This window comes from Spea bombifrons, chromosome 6 (genome assembly GCF_027358695.1).
Source record: "Spea bombifrons isolate aSpeBom1 chromosome 6, aSpeBom1.2.pri, whole genome shotgun sequence".
Classification (NCBI taxonomy): Eukaryota; Metazoa; Chordata; class Amphibia; order Anura; family Pelobatidae; genus Spea; species Spea bombifrons.
In genome coordinates this window covers 22,455,793-22,478,362 of record NC_071092.1, presented here as the reverse complement: position 1 = coordinate 22,478,362, position 22,570 = coordinate 22,455,793, and the positions used below count along the sequence as shown (strand labels likewise).

The 22,570-nt window shown below is 40.3% G+C and overlaps 1 protein-coding gene across 2 annotated transcripts; it reads left to right on the top strand.

Annotated features, from left to right (window-relative positions):
- The first annotated feature begins 23 nt into the window (after nucleotides 1–23).
- On the top strand, nucleotides 24–15,592 carry CSDC2 (cold shock domain containing C2). 2 transcript variants are annotated; one of them, XM_053468908.1, is made up of 4 exons: nucleotides 24–116; nucleotides 13,552–13,764; nucleotides 13,903–14,025; nucleotides 14,264–15,592. In XM_053468908.1, exons 2-4 carry the CDS (start codon nucleotides 13,595–13,597, stop codon nucleotides 14,424–14,426), a joined length of 456 nt encoding a protein of 151 aa, XP_053324883.1. In that variant the 5' UTR covers nucleotides 24–116; nucleotides 13,552–13,594; the 3' UTR covers nucleotides 14,427–15,592. The 2 variants fall into 2 exon arrangements, with proteins under 2 accessions (XP_053324883.1, XP_053324882.1); XM_053468907.1 differs by lacking the exon at nucleotides 24–116 and adding an exon at nucleotides 2,043–2,133.
- The last annotated feature ends 6,978 nt before the right edge of the window (nucleotides 15,593–22,570 follow it).

Genomic DNA, 22,570 nt, shown 5'->3' with positions numbered 1-22,570 from the left:
TGCGTAAATGCGGATCCAGGCCTAAACGCTTCTTCCAGAGATAGCATTTTATGCGCACGCGCTGAACCTGGAGCGCGACCCTGGTCCCTCAAGTATGCTTTACGCATGAGCGAAAGGTAGGCTGGTTGCTTACACTGTGATTACGCCACCCTGACTGTGAATTGCTCAACGCCCTATATTTGCCCTATAAACTGCGTCACTTGTAAATAGTACGCACCACAGGATTATTCTAGAATAAACTAGCAACGCTGGTTTATTGGATTTAATGCGCAGTCTGTTTTGGTCTGGGTATTGTATTTTTAGTCTAACAGCTGTTGTTCCTCAGTACCATTCTAAAAGCGTATGACAGCCCACCAGTCACCCTGTTTTAATTATCTGGCGGTCTAAATACATAGCTGTTTTATATATATAAAATGTGTGTGTTTGTGCTAAGTGTGTAGCTTTCCAGAGGGTAATATGCAAACAATTGTTACTTTAACCCCTTAGTTCCCCTATAGACGTACCGGGACGTCCAAAAAACGCCCACAAAGAAACCCCTATGGACGTCCCGGTACGTCCAGCCTTTCGTGCAGCGTCAGGGACACATCCCTGCCGCTGCACGGGAGACCAGGCTGTCGTTTGACAGCCTGGACTCCCCCCTGCCAGCAGAAGCCGGCATTGCCGGCTTTCTGCTGCCCGATCTCCCGTAACAGCTTCCGGCATGAAAGCCGGTAAGCTGTTACGGTTGAAAGTGCCCGATCGCGCGATCGCGCAGTTGAAACGCGCGATCGGGCATTCCCTTCCGGGTTACGTCACTGCTGACGTAACCCGGAAGGTCATCGGAGGACAGGATATCCCCTGCGGGGATATCCTGCCCTCCGATGAGGCACAGAGACGCTGCGATCTCTATGCAGGTCTGTGAGGACCTGCATAGAGATCACAGTGTGATCGGTGCAGGGGGATCGCGGGGAGGGGAGTGAGAGACCATCTCTCTCACTCCCCCTCCCGTCCTGTAACAGAAAAGCTGAAAAAAAAAAAACGGTTAGTGATTTAAAAAATAATATTAAAAAAATCATTAAAATATTAATATAAATAATACAAAAAAAAATTATAATGTGGGCTGTGATGTCATTGTGACATCACTGGCATGTTCAGGAGGTCCCTAGGAGGACCTCTAACCATTACTGTGTAAAAATAATATATAAAAAATAAAAAAAATGTAAAAAAATTAAAATAAAAAAAAAATTAAAAAAAAATATATAAAAAAAGATAATAAAAAAATTATTAAAAAACCTTACTTCCCATTGCCCTAGCATAACATCTAGCCAGTATAACCCTCCTGCCCCCGTTCACAACCCCCAAACCCGTTAAGCCATAGGCATACAAATTTTACAAAATTGTACACCTAATAGAACGCTCCCTGGTGCTGGGAAAGTCTGGAAAATCTATATAAATTAGGTATTTCTGAAATCAGGACACCTGAATTAATAAACTTGGAGGGGATTTTCCATCACTTTACCTAATTTTGTGAGGATTCAGAGGGAAAATGTAAAAAAAAATTAGTTTAATTTTCTAATCTTCGCTAGTTTTTACTAAATTTCTCATTCTAAATTTCCAGCTAATCATCCAACTATGGTATCAAACGAAAGCTCTATCTCTCCTTGAAAAAACGATATATAGTTTACATGGGTACACTATTCACAGGAAAAGAGAATCATCGCTAAACCGACATACCCCAAAAATGGCAAAATTGCTCTGGGCTTTGAGGTACCAAAAACCCCTGGGATTGAAGGGGTTAAATACGTAATAAAGTTAATCCGCCTTATCATCAACGTTACGATTACTCCGTTGTCGATATCAATATGGAAGCCAACGCGGATTCCAAGAAGACCGCTGTAGCTCTCCTGAATTTAGAGTAAAACGTATTTAAGGATATGTACTATCTTAGATGGCTTTGGCAGCGCATGTGTTAAAAGGCCGTACCGAGGCGATCGCTGGTTGTGACGCTACAGCTTTAATAGGACAGCCTTTTACTAACCCCGCCTTCCTCCTGTCACGGGCGTCAGGCGGAGGGGCGTGCGCAGGATTTACATGCAGAATAACAAGGCAGATTCGGATCGCCGGAGAAGGGTCTCCCACGAATCGGTCGCTAAGGTGAGAAGAGGAGGGTGATGTGCGTCTGTCTGCTAGGCAGCTGTGTGTAGGCAGATCGGTGTAAGAATTACTGTTTAATGCAAACCAAACGCGGCCGTCCTCGGGCTTCCAGCTAGATGTTTGGAAAGCGTTTAGTGTATGCATTCTGTAATATAAAGTATTAGAGGCATCCTATGCCAAGCATTGGAATTTCTATAGGATATAATTTTTGGCTTCCCTAAATACACATTATGCTACAGATCAGTGAAAGATCAGTATACACAGGCCAGTCCTCCATAGCAATACAGCGATTGTAGATATATATTTATATATATATATTTATATATATATATATATTTATGATTAAATGGACATTATAGTTTCTGCAGGCATAAGATTGTGTTTGTGTGCCTTGATGCCCTACGGGTTCTTTTCTTTTGCGAGATCAATGTTTTTGTTTGTTAGCGCTTGCCGTATATAGACTGATTTCTTCATGTGTCACAATCCCAGGAGGGCAGAGTCTCATTGCAGGAGTATTTTTCTTGTAGCCGCCTTGCGTGTTCAACAGAACATGGTATTTAGAGATAAGGCACGGCAAGTTCTGTTTATGCCTGTGATGTTGTGCATTGGCTGCGCGGTTAAACATTAAATACACCTGCTTCCAAAATGAGACACAAAGAAGAAGCAGACGCTCGCATTGGCAAGGCGTTGAGTGTCTTGTGAAATCCACTTGCAGGAGTCCCCGAGGGAGTGTGTTAATAACCATTGCAAAGCAGTGTTGTTGCTGAAATGCTGTTTACAGCACACATTGTGTCTTGGAATATGGCACTTGGCAAAATACCATTCTATAGGCCGATAAGCAGAATTGGCAGCGGTTAAATGACTAAAAAAATATAATCTGATATGATGCCTATTTTCAAATTAAGGAATTAAGTTACTTGATTTAAACGCTTCCACTCTGCCTTTCGTGTTTATTGTTTTATATAGCGTCGTCGTGTCCCGTAGCGCTGTATAACGTAACAATTTGACTTACGAAAACAGGTGAGCTCAAACAAGCTAATGATCTAGAGGAGTTTTGGCCCTCTGGTATTCTGTGTTATACAGATTACCGGGTTAGAGCGAAAGCTGTTTGTTGCCTGTGTGATGATTAGCCTCATGGCTCTGTTGGGTCATATGAGAAGCCGACATGGTGCCAGGAGCTTCTGGACATGAAGTAAACCATTCCAGTATGTGCTGTAAGAGGTGTTTGCAGGCTATGGAAACGGATGCTGTCATTAAAGTAAATGCAATAAAAGAAGGAATCTTTAGCTACTGTTGATGTTTATCAATGGGTAGCTTTTCCACAGCAGGTATTATCTGCTGGTAGGAGACCAGCCTCCAATATTTGTACACAAGGGAACTGTTAGTACTTGGCTGGAAGGTGGATGGTGTTCCTGGGATAGACCCACATTAGTAACACTTTACCAATAACTCATAACCATATTAAATTGTACGTCTTTACATAAAACACAGACTGGTTCGTTGTGTTCTTGGGTTACTGGTGCATTAAGTTGTCCCCTGTTGTCCATCGCTTTAACAAAATTTAACAAAAAGTCTTAAATGACTGCATCATGACATTTCAGTAAACAGGCTTTCATTTCTCAGGAGCATTTGCAGCTCATGGGAAACCTTGGCAGTTAACACACAGATTTGCTAAGTAACTGCCAAAAAGCACAAACAGTTACTGATGTGTGGGAATATAGTATGGTTGCCAAGAGTCGCATGATAACAAAACTTAGAGCTCCTCTTTAGACTATAATCTACAGCTTTTTCCTGCAACTCCACTACTGTGAAGGATGCCTCCTGAGCAATGTTGCAAGGGAAGCGTCTTGTAATGTACGGGGATGTGTTAACACATGCAAGACTTTTTGGAACTCCGTAATCAGCCCTAGGCACTAGTATCATGCATTTTCGATGAGCTGTACATTTTCATCACACCTCCTGAATGCGCATTATGAGCGGCCAACCCAAGGTGGTTTTTAATTCAAGAAGGGACAACTGGTCCTGCATATCGTCAATTTTGTGTGGTTTCTTGAAATCTTAGACTATGGATTATGTAGGACCAGCTCTAGAATGAGACGAATTGACAGGACCCTTTCACCTTTAGGGTCAACCAGGTCTACTGTTTACCCTCATGCATATAGGGTTTGCAGGTCTGAGGAGTGGAGAGCTTGGATATAACATCTCTGAGAGCCAGAGAGGCCGCATGTGTTAGGCTAGATTTCCACTTGGTTTTTTTTGCTAAAAACGCCAATAGCGCCACCTGGCGTTTTTTTAGTGAAAAACGGCTGCAGCCAGATGTTAGCTGTTCTTCAATAGGAAATCGCAAAATGCGATTTCCACTTGGCGTTTTTCTGTTTGGCGTTTTTTCAGTCCTCTTTGGCGTTTTTCTGCTTTTTTGGGCTCTGTGGCAGTTTTTCAAAATCGCAGCATGTTGACACTCTGGCGTTTTTTGCAAGGAAATCTTGGCGTTTTTCTCCAATAGAAGTCTATGGGAGAGAAAAAACGCCATGAAAAAGCCATGTGGGTTTATTGCCTTGGCGTTTTTTATGGCGTTTTTTCCACAGTTACAATGCAGAGGATGGACCCAGTATCTGTGTGTCCTACGAGAAATAGGCTGAAAACAAACAGTTTCACACAAAACAAAGCCCTGGACTGGTTCATATTGAATTTTACACCATTTGGAACAAACATGCCATTACAAACAAACATACCCGACGCATCAACTGGATCCTGCGTGCCAAAAGCAACAGCAAACAATTTGCACCATCATTTGGGGCCAATCTTCCCAGAGGAGCAGACATTCGAAATAAAGCATGCCTTACAAACCACAGAAAAGAGACAAAAGGGTCTACCAAGTAAATGACATCAGGAGAGGGCAGATACTTGCCATTTATCCTAATCCCTTTTAGCTGGGTGAAACTTCTAACTTGTAAAGGCTGGAAAAACTGCCTAAGGTCAAAAAAGCAATTTCCACAGAAAGGCTAAAACGCCAGAAAAAAACGCCAAAACGCAGGTAAATGCAGTGGCAGTTTTCTTGGCAGTTTTCCTGGCGTTTTTCATCAAGAAAAAAACGCCGGACAAAAACCCAAGTGGAAACCTAGCCTTAGGAAGATGAGTTAGTAGCAACAGCTCTACAATGACCTTGGAAGTGTGGGCTCTGGGGTGGTGGCCTCACTTGCCCCTGCATTAGAGTTGCCCTAACCAGCTCATTGTCCACTGTGGGAGATATTTGTTGGTGACAAGAAATTTCCTCTCGTCTGCAATTTATGGTTTAGTGAGTTTCAATTGGGTGCCACCTTGTAAGCAGGAGATCCCGCTATAGCACGAAATGTCACACGGTAAGGTTCCTGAGTAATGTGCTTTTGTGCAACGGGATCCATTTGTAGAGTCAGTTTGGCTTAAGTACCTCTGCTTCATAAGATATTGTGGAACCACACAGAGGCAAACTGTGTTACCTACCATACACTTGTTGTAATTTACTCAGGTCATCATCAATGTGAAAGCATATGATTGACTTAAGATAGGATACATGGGTAAGTGACACCTGAAACACGGCAACCATGTTATCTTCGTTTTCAGTTTTTTTATTTTTCTTTTTTGCTTCAGTTGAACATCTTAGAACCCTTAAAAAAGGTTCTTGGCCAGAGTCCAGAGGAATCATATCTTATTTCTGGAGGCCTTCCTGTTTTATTGTTAGTAGCATTGCACAACAAATGCAAGAAAATGAAACAAGGGTGAAATTGGACAAGATTGGGACTCTTATGGGAATGCATTTGCATATTAATATTTCATGCTGTGCAGCTCCCATTAACCCTGTTGGTTTACATAGAAGTTTGGGTTATATTGTACAACCATTTATGCAATGCAGGCAATATTAATAATTAATATAGTGAAGAAAATCATGTAGATTGTCCTCTTAACACTAGATAAAGCACCCATCACAGCTTCAATAAACATCTGGTTATTGACGTGAACAGTGTTCTGCTGATGCACGGTATATGTTAGATGGCAGTATTCTTTCATGGGGAGCCTTCATGCTCAGTGCCATATTCTGCCCTAGTTTATCAGGGAAAGATTGATCAGGCTGATCAGTGGGCTGCGGCCTAATGGTCTAGGTGGGTTATCGTTGATCTGCTTTGTAACTCTCTCATTTATAATGTGCTTTGTCTACATAGACCTCTGTAATATCTCTCCTTTGTGTTGTGTGACCTTTTGAGGCATAGCACTGGGATACAATGTTACATCCTGGTGTTCTGCACAAACAGAAGGTGTTTTGCAAAGATGTACGGTAGGGGGATAGCTGGGGGGGGGGGATTTCTCTGTGGGCAATGCCCTAAAAATACATCACTGGTTTTGCCCAATGTGAGTCTATGTATGTGCCTTTGAAGATGAGTTGAAGACCTTGAAGGTCAAAAGAGGATTTTGAAGGGGGAGGGGGCTTTATGGGAAGCTAGGATATCTATTTCAGTGTAGGGATAAGTTATGTTCTGGAGTACACTTTTGACTAAATTGAGAACAGCTTATGGCGTAGGGGAATACGAAGGACAAGGAGTAAGTACTTAAGAGTTCAAATTTGGTTACTTATTTACTTATTGTGCTCCGTAAAAAGAGATTAATTTGGAGTTACCCCTAGGCAGCGCATACTTGACACAGGAGCGATCCACAGATTAAAGTGAGGTATTGGAAAGGAGTTTTAAGTAGCTCGCTATTTGACATATTAACTTTTAGTCGTTGAAGATGAGCTACCCAAGAAGCAACAGCTGTAAGACATGCTGCAACCTTCTACTTACTTTTAAATGAGAATCAGCGTGAAGAAAATAGATGTAGTACATTAATTTTGTGTACACAATGCAGAGAAATGCTGCAAACTACAAAAGTGATTTAGATCGGTAGATCAAAAGGGATATGGGGTCTAATGTTATGGTCCTTGAGATACACTCAAATGTTTTAGAGAGGAGGGAGACATACCTGAAGATGTTGAGGAATTGAATATGTGCTAGCATGGAGACTATGAAATGTGGCAAATTATTAAGAAAATCAGAAAGTATTGGATCAAGGGAGCTTGTCGTGAGAATGTGAGAGTAAGAGGAGACTTAAGATTCTCAACCCATAGTTTAATTTTATGTGTCAATTGCCAACACCAGGCTGTATATTTATCAGTTAACAAAATAACCAAATCATCTCCTCCATGTGGAACCTACACATTGCCATCCCACAAACCTAGAGGCCAAATGAGCTTGGACTTACATCAATATAGGCAGTTTGCTATTCTGGGAGGAAGTGCCAGAGGTCTGGTCCAAGGGGTCACACTGTATTATGGTAACCTGGCAGCTAATACCTTAGCTTAGATGTTGTAGTCTGTGGAACAAGGGACAGCAGTTCTCTAAGCCACATTGTTTGCCTTTCTGTTTGTACAAGATAATGATCATGCTCTTTCTGAGTAGGAGGCATCTTGCCTGCTGTTGCAATCTCCTTATATAGCTAGAGCAAGTCTGGACCAGTCAAGGCACACAATTAAATATAACTCCAATAACATCGCTACCTGGAATCCTGCCTAATGCAGCTCCTCTAACGTAAAGGTAGCACACAAGTTTGCATGGTTTGTGAGGTTTGGTGTTGGGGACCCTGTACAGACCAGGAATCTTACTGCAACTGGCTGCATTGGACTGGAGCTCTAGAAGCCTTAATGGGGACAAATTTCTTGTTGTTCTTTCAATGCTGCAGTATATTGGGCCTCAATGGCTAGTCAGTTGAGCCACCATTACGGCAGATATATAAATAATATATAATTTATTTTTTTTTGGAGCAACATAGGGCTGTGAGGGACACTGCAAATAGTTTTGAAGGGAACTCAATGTCCTTTTAGTTGGAAGAGACGCCCTTGTCCCTTACAACTAGAAAGCATCCTGATTTTACCTGGGTGTTATAAAGTTTGGGAGGGAACAGCATCTCAGTTCATCTGAGCCTAGTGTATTTTGGAGCATATTCCAAAGCTCCCTGATGCCGCACTGGAGAATGTTTGGCAACTAGACCAACAGACACAAGGGGATTTACTTACTAAAGGGTAAGTTGTCAGGGGAGTTTGTAAGAGAGCAACACTCTCACTTCACTGTTCATTATGAAGGGCCAACAGTAGAGCGTTTCTCCAGCATGAATGGCTAACCTGGACCTGTATAACGATTATGTGTCAGTAAGGAGGCTGAATAAATTTTGCTGAATTAACTGTACATTATACAGGCTGAGCCAAGATCTTCCTGAAACAGAAACGCATTAGGGGAGCTAAGACACAAGTTTGCTGGCAACTCTCCCTTTAGTGAAGAAACCGCAAGGGCATGGACATTCAGGCAGGCAGGACATTCATGCATGTTAGGTGGCTGTGCAGGTACAGACATTGCCCACAACTTGTATACTTGTTCTGGTAGTGCCCTTTTGCGCAGTCTTTGCTCGGAACCCTGGAAAATGAACACAAATCCTCTGTTTTCTATGGATTTATTCCAGGAACTTGCATGTAGGGTGCTATTAAAAAATCCTGGCGCTTTAGTGTCTTAAGGTTGCTTAGTGGTCTGCTAGGAACTGCCTGATCCCGTGGGGTGAACAGGTCACTGTTCGCTGATCCTCTGTTTTAAACACTAGTCTATTATTGGCAGTCTCGAGGAGGAGGAGGATTAATCCCCAGCCCTCTTTTCCTGCCTCCTCAGCCCTTGGTGTTTTCTTGTGTTGCTTTCCCCTTTGCCCCACTTTTCACCCCTCATCCCCAGGTGTCCTTCCTACAGCATTTCCACATTCTCTCTCTCAATGTATGTTTGATTAGTGCCGTGCTGCTTTGTGGTACTGTACAGATGTTTGGGTGTTTCGTGTGTGCTGTTGACTGTAGGTGTTATGCCTGTATATACTTGTTTATGCTGCTGATGATTGTGTCCCTTGTGGCATTACAGCGCATGATGTATATTTTCTGTCCTGGAATAAATGTAACAGTCTGTAGGTGGAGGGTTCGGCTCATGCACTTCCAACCCTATGATGTTTTTAAAGGCTGTGTCTAAAACACACACATGCTAGTGATGATAGGCCATGGAACCATGTGTCAGTTGAAGGCACTTATTGACATACCGAAAGCATAAACATTACTGCAGGGCTCGACAAATTTGTCGTGAATCTAGGCGCCAGGTAAAAAAGATAGGAGCCAGGATTTTTTTAAACTAACAGTTGGTCAGGAGTGATCTGATCATTATCAGCCCGGTTACTAAAATCACAGCGTTTGACCTGGAAGCACCCTGGACTTTCAGGTCAGTGCTGGGTTTTTTTATTATTATTTTAACCCTTTCAATGCTGATGTTCCATTGGAGCACAGCATTGACTGATATTTAGTCCCAACAAGCTCGTGGGGACAAATGTTAACCTCTGCAATGCCACGAATGTGTCATACACAATTGTGGCATTGAAGGGGTTAACGCTGCACTGTCGCTCTCAGGGAGCGATCAGGCAGCAGTGGAGGGTTGGGGCTGCTCTCCACACTCATGTGGAGACCAAAGAACCCTCTCCCCCTGTCCCTGAAGCTGCCTCTGGCAGCTGGGACTCAATTGCTGGTCTATAGGCCAGCTATTGCAGGGGGAGTCTCTGATGACTGCTGTAGGCTTCCATGCCTACAGGAGTCATCAAAGGGCTTGTAGGGGCTCGTTTTTGCTGTTGCTGGCCTGCCTGGGCTTCCAGGCAGACCACCAGCAGCAGAGCCCCGTACAAAACGGGAATTAACCCCTAAATGCCGCGGCATTGAAGGGGTTAACGCTGCACTGTTGCTCTCATGGAGAGATCGGGCAGCTGGGGGGTGTTGTGTCAGGTCCCCACACTTGTGTGGGGACCCAATCAACACACAACCCCCTTCCCTGAAGCTGCCTGTGGCAGCTGAAAACACGATTGCTGGTTTTGCAGCAACTGCGTTTTCAGCCTACAGGCTCACTCCGTGGGAGTGATCTCAGGCTCGGGGGCGGGCTCTGAGTGGCTGTGCTGTCTGCCCAGACTCCTGGGCAGACAGCAGCAGGAGACAGCAGCAGCAGCGCCCCCGTGTGGTGACTCAGCCTCTTACATCCACAATTTTTTCTGGATGTAAGAGGCTTACAAAACCTAGGTGCCAGGACAAAATTCTCTGTCGCCATGGCGACCTGGCGCCTGGGATTTGTCGAGCCCTGCATTACTGAAGTACTATGTGAGGCTACTTGAAGAATGTGAAGATGTGGGGCAATTGATGTGGATTCGTCTGGTTAAAGGCCTTTTTAAAATAGTTTTATGATTGTAGTGCGCATGCTGGTTCAATATCAGTTGTTTCCTGTTGAATCCACTCCTCCCGCACAACTTGGCACACAGGAGATGTTTGACTGAACGCATGCTACAGCGCGCGTGAGTTATACTCTCCACCGGCCAGTTCGAGCCCCTAGCTTACGTGTAAAGGAAACACTTCCATTGATGGCGATGGGAGAGTGTTCTTGCTCCTGATTGTCTGATTCAACCACAGCTTTTTTTTTTAAAGCCCCTTGCAGGTTAAATAATGCATATTAATATACTTAAAAAATGCATTCTTTGTTGGTGGGACAGTAGACTGTGCTTTTTCACTGCAAATGATTAAAAATTGATCAGAGGGATACATGTGAGAAGAAGCCTGCTGTAGTAAAATTATTAAATTAAAGAGAAGCAATAAAGCAATTGTTAGTTTCTTTGATATATGGGTCATAATTATTAATGGTCATACCTCATAATAATTTCCATAACCATATTCATGAAACAGGTAGCTCTTAACCTGTGATGTAAGCACTATCAGGTTAAAGGTTCTTGTTAAATGACACTCTAAAGCTGCATGTGGTGACATGTTCAACATAGCATAGCCTTTATTTAAGAAGCATAACTTCATTCCCTTAACCCCTTAAGGACCGGGCTCATTTTTCGTTTTCTACCCTGTGGGACCGAGGCTGTTTTGACACTTTTGTGGTGCTTGTGTTCAGGTGTAATTTTCTCCTCACCTATTTAGTGTACCCACATAAGTTATATATTGTTTTTTTCAGGACAAGATGGGCTTTCTTCAGATACCATTATTTTGACCGTATCATCTTATTTACTATAAAAAAAATAAAAAAAAACCTGGTGAAAAATTGAAAAAAAAGACATTTTATGACTTTTATTTGAAAAATCTTTTACTCACCTAAAAAAGCAAGTAAAAAAACTAGCTAAATAGATTCTACTACTTGTCCTGAGTTTAGAGATACCCAATGTTTTTATGTTTTTTTGCTGTTTTTTGTACGTTATAGGGCAATAAGTACAAGCAGCGTTTTATGATTTCCAAATCTTTTTTAACAAATCTGGTCAGTCTGCCTCCATCTCCTCTTTGGAACATCTTTGAAGCCGGTTAACTCAATTTAACCCATTCAAACCATATATTTTTGAAAACTAGACACCCCAGGGTATTCCAAATGCTGTTATTTTAACCCTTTCCATGCACCAATTATACAACTACACTTTGTCAAACTTTGTAATAGTAATTTTTTTTATTTTTTTTTCCACACAAATTGTACTTTAGTTATAGATATACAGGTTCTGATATATGTCACTATCAAACAACACCCCAATATGTGTTCAGGAACATCTCCTGAGTACAGCGATACCCCACATGCATGGGTTTGTCAGATTGTTTGGCTGGTAAAAGGCTACTTTTGGGGCATGCGTAATTCAGGTGGTCATTTGGTCATTCTGCCTCCATCTCCTCTTTGGAATATCTTTGAAGCCGGTTAACTCAATTTAACCCATTCAAACCATATATTTTGGAAAACTAGACACCCCAGGGTATTCCGAATGCTGTTATTTTAACCCTTTCCATGCACCAATTATAGAACTACACTTTGTCAAACTTTGTAATAGTAATTTTTTTCACACAAATTGTACTTTAGTTATAGATATACAGGTTCTGGTATATGTCACTGTCAAACAACCCCCCAATATGTGTTCAGGAACATCTCCTGAGTGCAGTGATACCCGACATGCATGGGTTTGTCGGGTTGTTTCAGATTTAAAATGCCACATTTGGGAAGTGCGCTTTTTTTCTCCATTTTGGTCAGTCTGTACCTATGCCCTATCTGTGAGCTAGGCCACTCCAATTTACCCCATCAGCCATTTTTTTTATATATTAGACACCCCTTGGGTATTTGAAGTGCTTTTATTTTAACTCTTTGAGATTTTTGAGAAATTTTAGCACTTGCTCAAAATAATAAACTTTATTTTTTTATTTTTTTATTTTTTTAATACTTTTTTTATATTTTTTTACACATTTTGCTGGTACTGGATGGTTCATCTAGTGACATCACTGCATAATTTTTAAATGTTAGCACATTTTTTTTTTTTCCCATTTTTTTTTTTATTATTTTTTTTTTGAATATTTTACTAATCACATAGTGATTAGAAAGCTGGGCTCCATTGACTTGCATGGTTGAATGCAGTACCTGTATTCAACCAGCAAGTGGAGCCAGTTCTCTAGAGGGTCTGGAGACCATCTAGCAAACTTTGTCTCGTTTGTTTTTTTTACAGAGCGGCGGCCATCTTACTTGATGGCGAAGATCACCGGCAGCTGCGGCTGTGACCGCTCTCCGGAGCGGTCACAGCCCACCTAAAGGTAAGTGTTTGGTGTCTCTGGATGCCTCCTGATCGAGGCATTCCAGCGACACCATTTAAGTTTAGGAGGCGATCGTTGATCGCCTCCTAAACGCTTTTAAAACGGGCGTCCGCCGCCATACAATGTATGGCGGCTGTTGACGCCCCGGGGAGGGGCCAGACATGGCCCCCGATGCCGATCTCGGCCTTGCTGAATGCCTCGACATCGAGGCATTGCAGCAAGGCCGTTTAAGCGAAGAAAGTGATCCTTGATCACTTTCTAAGCTTATTTAACTTTTTGACGGTTCAGGACCGTCAAAGGTCATTTAGTGACCTTCTTGTCATGACGGTCCTGAACCGGCAAAGGTCGCGAAGGGGTTAAAGTGTCCTTTGTCTGCCACGGTTTGTTTTCATATAGTAATCTGGAATATCTTGAATTCCTTGCTTTTCTAATTTAATAACTGCTCTGTACATGATAGCCGTTCAATAAGCCCTCTTCATGCCTACTTGTTTACCTTTTTAACTTTTTCCCTTGGCCATCATGTGTTTGTGTTATGTTGATATAGTGTCGTGGTGTCCAATGCAATTGCTGACTATAGACAAGATTCATGTACAGACCCTCAAATTGATACAGTTCTTTGAAGTCTCGATTTTACTTAGACAATGGGCCTCTGTATGAATTCAACAGTGAACATGCTGTTCTGGCCATTTATAGGCTTATAGTTTTTTTTGTACATCTATCTTATCTCTAATTCCTTGTGTTGATTCCAGGTGGTAGAAGAGTAGTTCCTCCTTGATCCTGTTAAGCGCAAATATGTCATCAGACCCCACTACACCCACCCAACCGCTCCATTCTCCAAAATCTCCAGGTGCTCTTTCCTACCCGTTCCACCGCGAAGGGAGTAAGCTCTGGGAAAGAAGTCATGCTCTTTTAGGGGAACTGCCTAGCCCACTACCAACCAAGAGAACACGAACATACTCGGCGTGAGTGTTGGATATGTCTTCTTCCACACACGAGTTACTTGCAGATACAACTACGGTATCACAACAGTAGACCCTCTATATGTACCGATTGTATTCATTATCAAATAAATCACAACTTTATTCTTTGATCTGTTCTAGCACTGCACGGGCCTCAGCAGGACCTGTATATAAAGGGGTTTGCAAACAGTTTTCCCGTTCCCAGGGTCATGGCTTCATCACTCCCGAGAATGGGACTGAAGATATATTTGTGCACATATCAGAGTAAGTGTGTTCTCTTCGGTTTTCACTCATTTTTCATTTTTAATACATTGAGTTCATTATTTAGTAGTTATTCACACTTTGCCCTTATGTAAACTCTGGCTGACCCTACATACTGTATAACATTTTTTAAGTTGCAGTACAACCTAATGTGTACTAATACACGGCAAAGACCATAATTAAGCGACTAATGCATGATCATTTAATTTCCCTTCTCTGAATCACTTTTTTCTTCCACCAGCATTGAAGGGGAGTATGTGCCAGTTGAAGGTGATGAGGTAACATACAAGATGTGCCCAATCCCACCGAAGAACCAGAAATTTCAGGCTGTGGAGGTCGTTCTTACCCATCTATCCCCTCACACAAAGCATGAGACATGGTCGGGGCAAATCATCAGCTCTTAGACCGAAACAGTACTTTTCATAGGTGATGGGGACCAAGAGATATATATAACTGCCATGTTGACGGCTACGGCTACTAAAGTGACACCAGATCTTCTAGAGAGTTTGAGCCAGGTTCATACTGATTTGTTTCTCAAAGTTTCATGGGTTTATTTAGTCCTATAGAGTAAAGATGATGAGGAACAGACTGGCTCAATCTGTCCCAAAGATCTGAGCTTCTCACTAGCCTGGCCACCTGTCTTGGTGTTGCTGTAACAAGGCTGGATTTAACCTCTGCACTGTGGGCCCAGATTTTAAGATCTGAAACTGAAAAGTTTAGTGCTTCGTTCATGAATGAGAAGTTCTAAAGCTGCTCTCCACATTTCCCATTGCAATATGTCTTGTGCTCTCACTTTGGTATATTCTTTATCAGAGCTGCCTAGGGTTAACCTGAGCCACAGTGGCCTCCTTTTTGTTTTTTTTGAGTGGTCCATCTGTTTGATCCACCATTAGATTCCTTAAATCCAGAAATAGCTGGACAAGACGCATTGTACTTAAGTATTCATAACTGCTTGTATATATTTAATTCTTAGCTTCACTAAGTCAGTCCTCAGTAACTCACAGAAACATGCATATTCCAATAGCCTAAAAGCATCTGTCAAAGTTATAACGATAATGACTGATTCACATGTGTGCTTATGGTGAAAATCTCGGGGTTCCAGTCTGTTGTCTGTTTAGGGAGTTTGAAGAGGGGATTTTTTTTTCGTGTGCCTTAAGTAATTTGTGATATGTTAATCATGTTTGTCAAGTTTTTGGTTTTCTTTTTAATGCTTTTGTTTTGTTCTGATTTGTGCATATTGAAGAATTTGTTGTGTACACCTGCAGCGTGATCCAATACATTACTTGATGTCAGTAAAATAGCAATGGCAAGTCACTTAAAATTGGTTGAGAATGACTGAGAATAGAAGACCTAGTAAGCACAACCGTATTGAGAGTTTGAGTCTGGGGAGAATAATTGATTACATATTAATACTATTTTGACCTAAATGTACATTACCTAAGACACACACATATGGTATTTGCTGTTGTAGGTTAGAAAAATACTTTAATGTCTTTCTTGCAATTCTGTTCCTGATGAGAAATGCTAATTTCACACAGATAACCTTATAAATGTGCATTCTGGGCTTCAATGTTTTTTTTTTTGTTTTTTTTGTTTTTTTTTTTGTTTTTTTTTTTTAGATCAGAGAAAGAAAAGAGTAGAATTTGTGTAGACAAAAACAAAAGATTAAGACATCCATTGTTTTGCACCAAGTTTATACAAAGGTTTCATTTTGCTTAAAAATCTGTTCTGCGTTTTGAAAACGTGTAATCACGGTGGGTCCAGGACTAAAAGGCAAGTCTTGAATGTTTGTTGTTGTAGGTAAAGCATGTACAGTGGTGTTTAGGTTTAGTCTCGGTTGCGTAATTTATATGTGGACAGAAACCATTGCGTCTGTGACACTTATTTTGTTAACCAGATCATGAAATATGAACCGGTTTGGAGATTAGATAGGAAAACCTGTACGATCCAGATTTACACTCAAATAAGTCAAGTAACGGCCACATTCTCCTGTCCTTTTGATTTGGGCAGGGTCATTTTCTTACATGCCTTTCTAATATGGACACACGTTTGCTTTTGTGTATGTTGCGTACCTTTCATAATGAAGCAGCACGGTTCTGTTGCTTTGTAAGTCTTAGCTAATTAAAGCTTCTCTTGCTACTAGTACTTTTAGAAGTCCTCTTAAAAACACTGCCTCTCCAAGGTGGGGGGGCGGCATACATTCTGAACTATGGACACTTTAAAACAATGTATATTTTAAATGTATATTTTATGTTATCGCTGTTTAGTAGTATTGTGTAGTTCAGCTTTACAGCAAAATAAAGTACCGTTTGTAAATTACCATTTTTTTTGGCCTTAAGGTTTGTGAAAGGTTTGGTGTCTGTGTTACATCACTGCTGTTCTTTTATGCTAGTGCCTCTTGGCGTTCCTGTTTGGAATAACATCCTTTACTCATCCAAAAAGTGACCATCAGACTTCGAAGAACATAATTTCAATAAATCATAAGTGTAATTAATGTGTAAATTTAAAGTTTATCTATTGAATTTCCTCCTTCAATTTTCACCAGTCAGAGCCCCCCTGGGTACAACATAAGGAGTCCGAGTGTTTGGTTACAATGACGTGCTATGAAAACCTACAGCAGTTCTAAAACAAGACACAATATTTAATATAGATAAATATTAAAGTGATGCTGGTTATAATCAATTATAAAGCTACCACTTTAAATAGCCATCTAAATTGTGTATTTTTACACTTAATTTAAAGTGATAACCATGAGAACCTTAGACCGAGGGTCTCTCATAAGCCTTGGCTTCCAAGCACCATATGTTACATATTGTTACTTGAGAATTGGTAAGTTAATATTCTATATACAAGGTGCAGTGACAGGCTTGACGTTCAATAATATTTGTACCAGTATTTGCACTGTTGTAGTGCACTGATTGTATTGGCGTGGGCAGAGAGAGTAATCCAACCTAACAAGGCCTACAATTTGCAGTGATTTTGTGATAAAGAATACGTGTGCTATGCATTTTTTTTTTAAGGTTTATTTTGTAAAAGTACGTCGTTTTAGAAAGATTATTATACTGATATACCTGTTTGCCCATAACGCCAAAGCAGTGGCTAAAGTGTTTGTAGTGCTTTTTGACAAAAGTTACGATGCCAAAATAACTGTAGAGAGCGGCTGAAGATCGGCTGCATGCAGATGTTCTAAAAGACTTAAATGTTGCGTTTGATGGTGATGGTTTCAGTTTGCCAATTATACATTATGTAGGACTGACCCTGCATAATACCCACTAAAGTGTTGTGATGACTTATGCATTATGCAGGCTGTCTATTTTATAATTGCAGGAGAAGATCACGGTGGTTGACCCTTTATAACTATACGTTGTGAAGTCCATTGAAAAATGCAGTTCTCCTGTTTTACTGGATATACCCCGATTCTATTTCACTTTGAGATGTTGAAAAAAATAAATGGCCTTTTCTTTACAGTTATATTTTGGGAGTTTACATTCTGTATTGATCTACATTTAATTTATAGAGCATCTGTAGATTCCATAACCCTTTTATGATCGGGGGGAGTGATAATTAACAATAGCATTTTAGCACACGTTAAGACATACTATTGCTGAAGGGGAAGGTGGTCCTGTTCTTGCGAGCTTACAGTTTCAATGTTTCCAAATAGAAGTGATGGCCACTGAGTGATAAGTACAGCATACACCTTTAAAATGTATGGTTATTTATACCTTGGTTATAGGTCTATTCTCTAAACACCGCCATGATGGAAGACTTCAGTAGATCTGATTTAGAAATCAATATTTATGAACTCCACAAGGAAGACTCTCAATGTATATCCCATGAGATCGGTGATTCCAAAATGACAAGGCAGATATTGGTTGACTAATTGGTTGATTTGAAAAGATTGGGCCCATTTGGGCAGATGTGTTCACTCTACAGATTCAAGATTATAACTTGCAAATACAAGTGTGTGTTAACACTTACCAGTTCACTTTTTTCTTTCAGGTTGTTTTTTAGTAGATCACATGCTTATTTAATTATAATCTCTCTCTAGATCATAACGTTTTGTATAAATAAATGTCAACAATTGTCTGAATGGTTCACAGCCACATTTGCATTATATAAATTTGGTCTATTGTGAGTTAATTGTTTTGAATTGGGCTTTCTTAAAAGTCTTGCGGTTTAGTAAATGCAGAGAACATGGCTTCTGAAGAGTATTTTCTACTAGTATTGATTTAAACACGTAGGTTCTGGATAGGTAGAGATCTAAGTATGCCATCTCATAGTAATGAGTTCCCTGCATAGATTAGGCTATGCAAGGGTATAATTTACAAAACTGTTCTTTTCTCTCATATACTAGTAGCATCTTCTTTCTATACAGAGGATATAGAAGGACATATGACTGTGTGGCCTTTGCAGAAATCCTGAATGATGCACACACACTATCAACTTTTAAATCCTTTAGAAGTTTATTTTTCTAGGGGCATTGACAATACTTTTTTTTTTTTTTTTTTAAATGTTACATATTTAACATATTTATGAAATAGAGCAGTGTGAGTTCATTATAAATATTTATCCAAATTATTATACTAGCAGATTGATATATTGATACCAATAAAACATGGATCAGGAAGTAAGTTTGGTTTTTTTTGTTTTCCTTTTGCAAATTTTTTTTTTTTTTTTTTTTTGCATACATTTTTGTTATTTCAAGTGAGTTAAGCGATCTGCCACACGATGGGCATGAAAGGAGATACAAACCAAGTGGTGGTAAAACCGGCTAGAGTGAGTTCTGTACACCAGGGATCCAAGTTTTAAACAGCACCAATTTGCATCTTTAAATGCCTTGCAATGTAACACGCAAACACATTCAAAACCCATTTTACATCGGGAGCTTAATCTGTCTCGTGCAACACTGGAACATTTCTGGTGGCCAGTGAACGGTCGGCCATTTAAGGTTTTTAAATTTAAATGGCTGTGTCTTAGAACACAAATTCCCCGTTAGCAAATGCACTGTTTTGTAGTCAGTTAAGCACATCCAATAAACCAATCAATATAGAAACTAATGAGGGAAGGTAGAAGCAGCAGAGCCAGTATCGTAGGGCTTCTCTATGGCTCCTAAATCTTGGGGGTACTTTTGCAGCCACTGATGAAAATCCCTGCTACAGCTTCTTCTGTAAATTGTTTTACATATAATGTTTTTTTTATACTGTTGCTGACTTATCTGTACCTGAGTGTTTGTGTCTTTCTGTTTTCTATTGTGGTAGTGACATAGGTTTTGTTCCCCTTATTTTTCAGAAGTCAAAATTCAAATCTGTAGAATTCATACCACAATACAGCAACCATGTAGAATTTAATTTCTTTGTAGTAAAGATCTGGTGTATTTATTGCAAACAAAACTTTTATCACCACTCAATGTCTGTCCCAACCAAGTGAGAACTAATTTATAATGTATTATTATATTATAGGGTCATTAAATATGAGAGCAAAGACTTGAATACTGTTAGACATGTGAGACACCTAGATTTCCCAGCTCTAACAGGCTCATATATAATCTTTTATATCACAATTACTTTAAATAAAGGATCTACAGCAGAAGTTGAAATTGTAAGGTGTGTGTGTGTGTGTGTGTGTATATATATATATATATATATATATATATATATATATATATATATATATATATTAGTGTGTGTATTTATAAATCATATGGTATGAGATCTACGAATTCTGAACCAGACTAGGAAAGAAAAAATACAAATATTATAGGATTTATATCAAATAAGCTGAAAATGATCAAATGGATAAAGATTTGATTTTAATACAGTCAAAGCATGGAGAAAGTCTAATTGGTATTTCAGAGGGCTATTTTTTTTATTTTTTGGGGGGGTTCTGCAATGATGTTACACAGATTTTTTTTTTTTTGTAAACAAACATCTCTGTGATTATTAAGTCTAATGCAGCAAAAAAGCTATTTGTGATATTATACAAAGAAAAAGGCACATGCAAATTAATTTAGCTATTTTGATGCAAATATGCCTTTTTTTCCTAATCTCTACATTTCCTTGGAATCCCTTTAGTACAAACTCTAGATTATGGTCTGTGTTTTACACTCAGAGAATATTACTCGCAAAATAAAAACAAATTTAAATACAACCTCTGCTTTTATTAACACTACACAGTGTCTCATCCATCCTAGGGTTAAATGTGATTACTGCCTGCATATTTTCCTTTTATAAGAAAAAATAAATGTTAAGTGTGTCTGTGTATTTTAAGTCTATAGTTCATGTTTAATTGCTTTATGGTTGATGTGTTGGCAATAATTAATAAACGCAATAAAACAAAATTGTAGTTTTATACTTATTTAACTCTCGCCAACAAAAGTTATATAGAGGAGGCTATTTCACAAAGGTTTTCTAACACCCTTCATGGATACATTGTCTAACCAACATTATAAATCATGAGGCAAACCTAAACTGTATTTTCTACATTTTTTTTAAATACGATTTATTCCACAGAATAAGTCTATCTGCCCCAAACAACCCTAATTTATATTCTACTACGCCCCCAGGAGTCTAGTAATATTAAAACAAAATATACATATACATTTTATTTCATTTTGGGAGGGATCAAACGACTAAAACACCACTTTTTTATTTTCTTTTTTTACTCTTTGTACAGTTTAGTGTTAACACTTTAGTAGTACTCATGTATTTTTCTCTTCACTCATTTAGTGTACCCACGCAAGCTATATATTGGCTTTCAGGAGAAGAAGGGCTTTCTTCAGATAGCATTTTTGATCATATCTAATTTCCTATAATAAAATGATGAAAAAAAAAAACCGCTTTTATTTGAAAAATCTTTTACTCATCCAAAAAAGCTAATGAAAAAAACTGTTAAATAGATTCTATTTGTCCTGAGTTTAGAAATACCCAATGTTGTTGTTTTTTTTTTTTGTTTTTTTTTTGCTTTTTTTCTGCAAGTTATTGGGCAAGTAGTGTTTTGCTATTTAAAAATATTTTTTCCCCAAATCTGGTAATTCTGCCGCAATGTGCTATTTACCCCATCAAACCTTATATTCTTGAAAACTTGAAATCCCAAGGTATTTCATATGCTGGTATTTTAACCCTTTCCATGCACTAATTCTACTACCACCCGTTGTGGTAATTTATTTTGTGTGTTTTTATCACAAAAATTGCACTTCAGGTATGGATTTACAGCTCCGGGTGTCATGTTCAAACAAGACCCCAATATGTGTTCATGTCGGGTTGTTTGGGAGGAACTTTTAGGGATAGTTTGAAAGAGATTTGTTTGTTCAACTCCCTCACATCACTGTTCATTATGACAGACCATCACTGGCAATCCCCCAGCAAGATGGACTGTGCTGGTCCTGTATAATGCAATACATTTGATGGCCGTGGATATTTTGAAGAAACATCACTGATTTAGCTGTGCGTTATACAGGACCAACGAAGTTTTTTTTCAGCAGAACTGGGTTGGCCATTCATAATGTATAGTTAAGTGAAGCAGTAGAAACCACAACTCTCCTGACAATAGTCATTTAGTGGATAGACCCTATAGTGTTAATCAGTCAGACTGTATCAGCATGGGCGTAGGAACCGGGGGGGGCAGATCCCCTCCCCCAGCAACTCATGCCGGGGGGGGGACCGATAATGAAGAAATCCCCCCCCAGGGCCGTAGGAACCCCCCCAACAGAAACGCCACAAATGCGGCCCGCGAGACCTCGAGGTGCGGCCCACGTAAGATCGGCAGCCAGGGCAACCGATCTTACGCGGGCCGCACCTTGAGCCCTGCTACAACAAGAGCCCTGCTACTTACCTGTGGGAGGGTCTTCTGTACTGCACAGAGGAAGTGGAACCCAGCAGAGTTCATGTGACATCACATCACATCCTGCTTCCTCTGTGCAGTACCAGAGAACGCAGAGGGAGGCCGCGCCCCCTGCTGAAGTCTGTGAGCAGCATCAAGGAGCTGCAGTGCAGGTAAGGGGGTGGGGAGGGTCTTTGAATCAGTATGCGTGATTGAGGGAATGAATCTGTGAATGAATGAGTATATGAATGAATGTGTGTGTGTGTGTGTGATAGCATGGATGTGTAAGTGCTGGAACCTAGGCATGATGGGACTGTGATTGCTGTTAGCAATCACACTCCTATCATACCAAGTCAGCCAGTACATGCTGAAACCTAGCTAGCTGCCCCCCTTGTCTATTGTTGCTGCCAGCAGTATGGGGTCTGCACATCACTTACAGCCACCCTGTACCAGCATGTACTGGCTGACTTGGCATGATAGGAGTTTGATTGCTAACAGCAGTCACAGTCCCATCATGCCTAGGTTCCAGCATTTACTGGTTGAATGTGTAAGTGCTGGAACCTAGGCATGGTGGGACTGTGATTGCTGTTGGCATGATAGGAGTGTGATTGCTAAGTCAGCCAGTACATGCTGAAACCTAGCTAGCTGGCCCGCTTGTGTATTGATGCTGCCAGCAATATGGGGTCTGCACATCACTTACAGCCACCCTGTACCAGCTGTTAGCAATCAC

Excerpts from the sequence above, each read along its gene's own strand:
- CSDC2 (XM_053468908.1), top strand. The coding sequence starts at position 13,595 with ATGTCATCAGACCCCACTACACCCACCCAACCGCTCCATTCTCCAAAA. Across the intron at positions 13,765-13,902 it reads AGAACACGAACATACTCGGC|CACTGCACGGGCCTCAGCAG; the intron begins GTGAGTGTTGGA and ends GATCTGTTCTAG. Across the intron at positions 14,026-14,263 it reads ATATTTGTGCACATATCAGA|CATTGAAGGGGAGTATGTGC; the intron begins GTAAGTGTGTTC and ends TTCTTCCACCAG.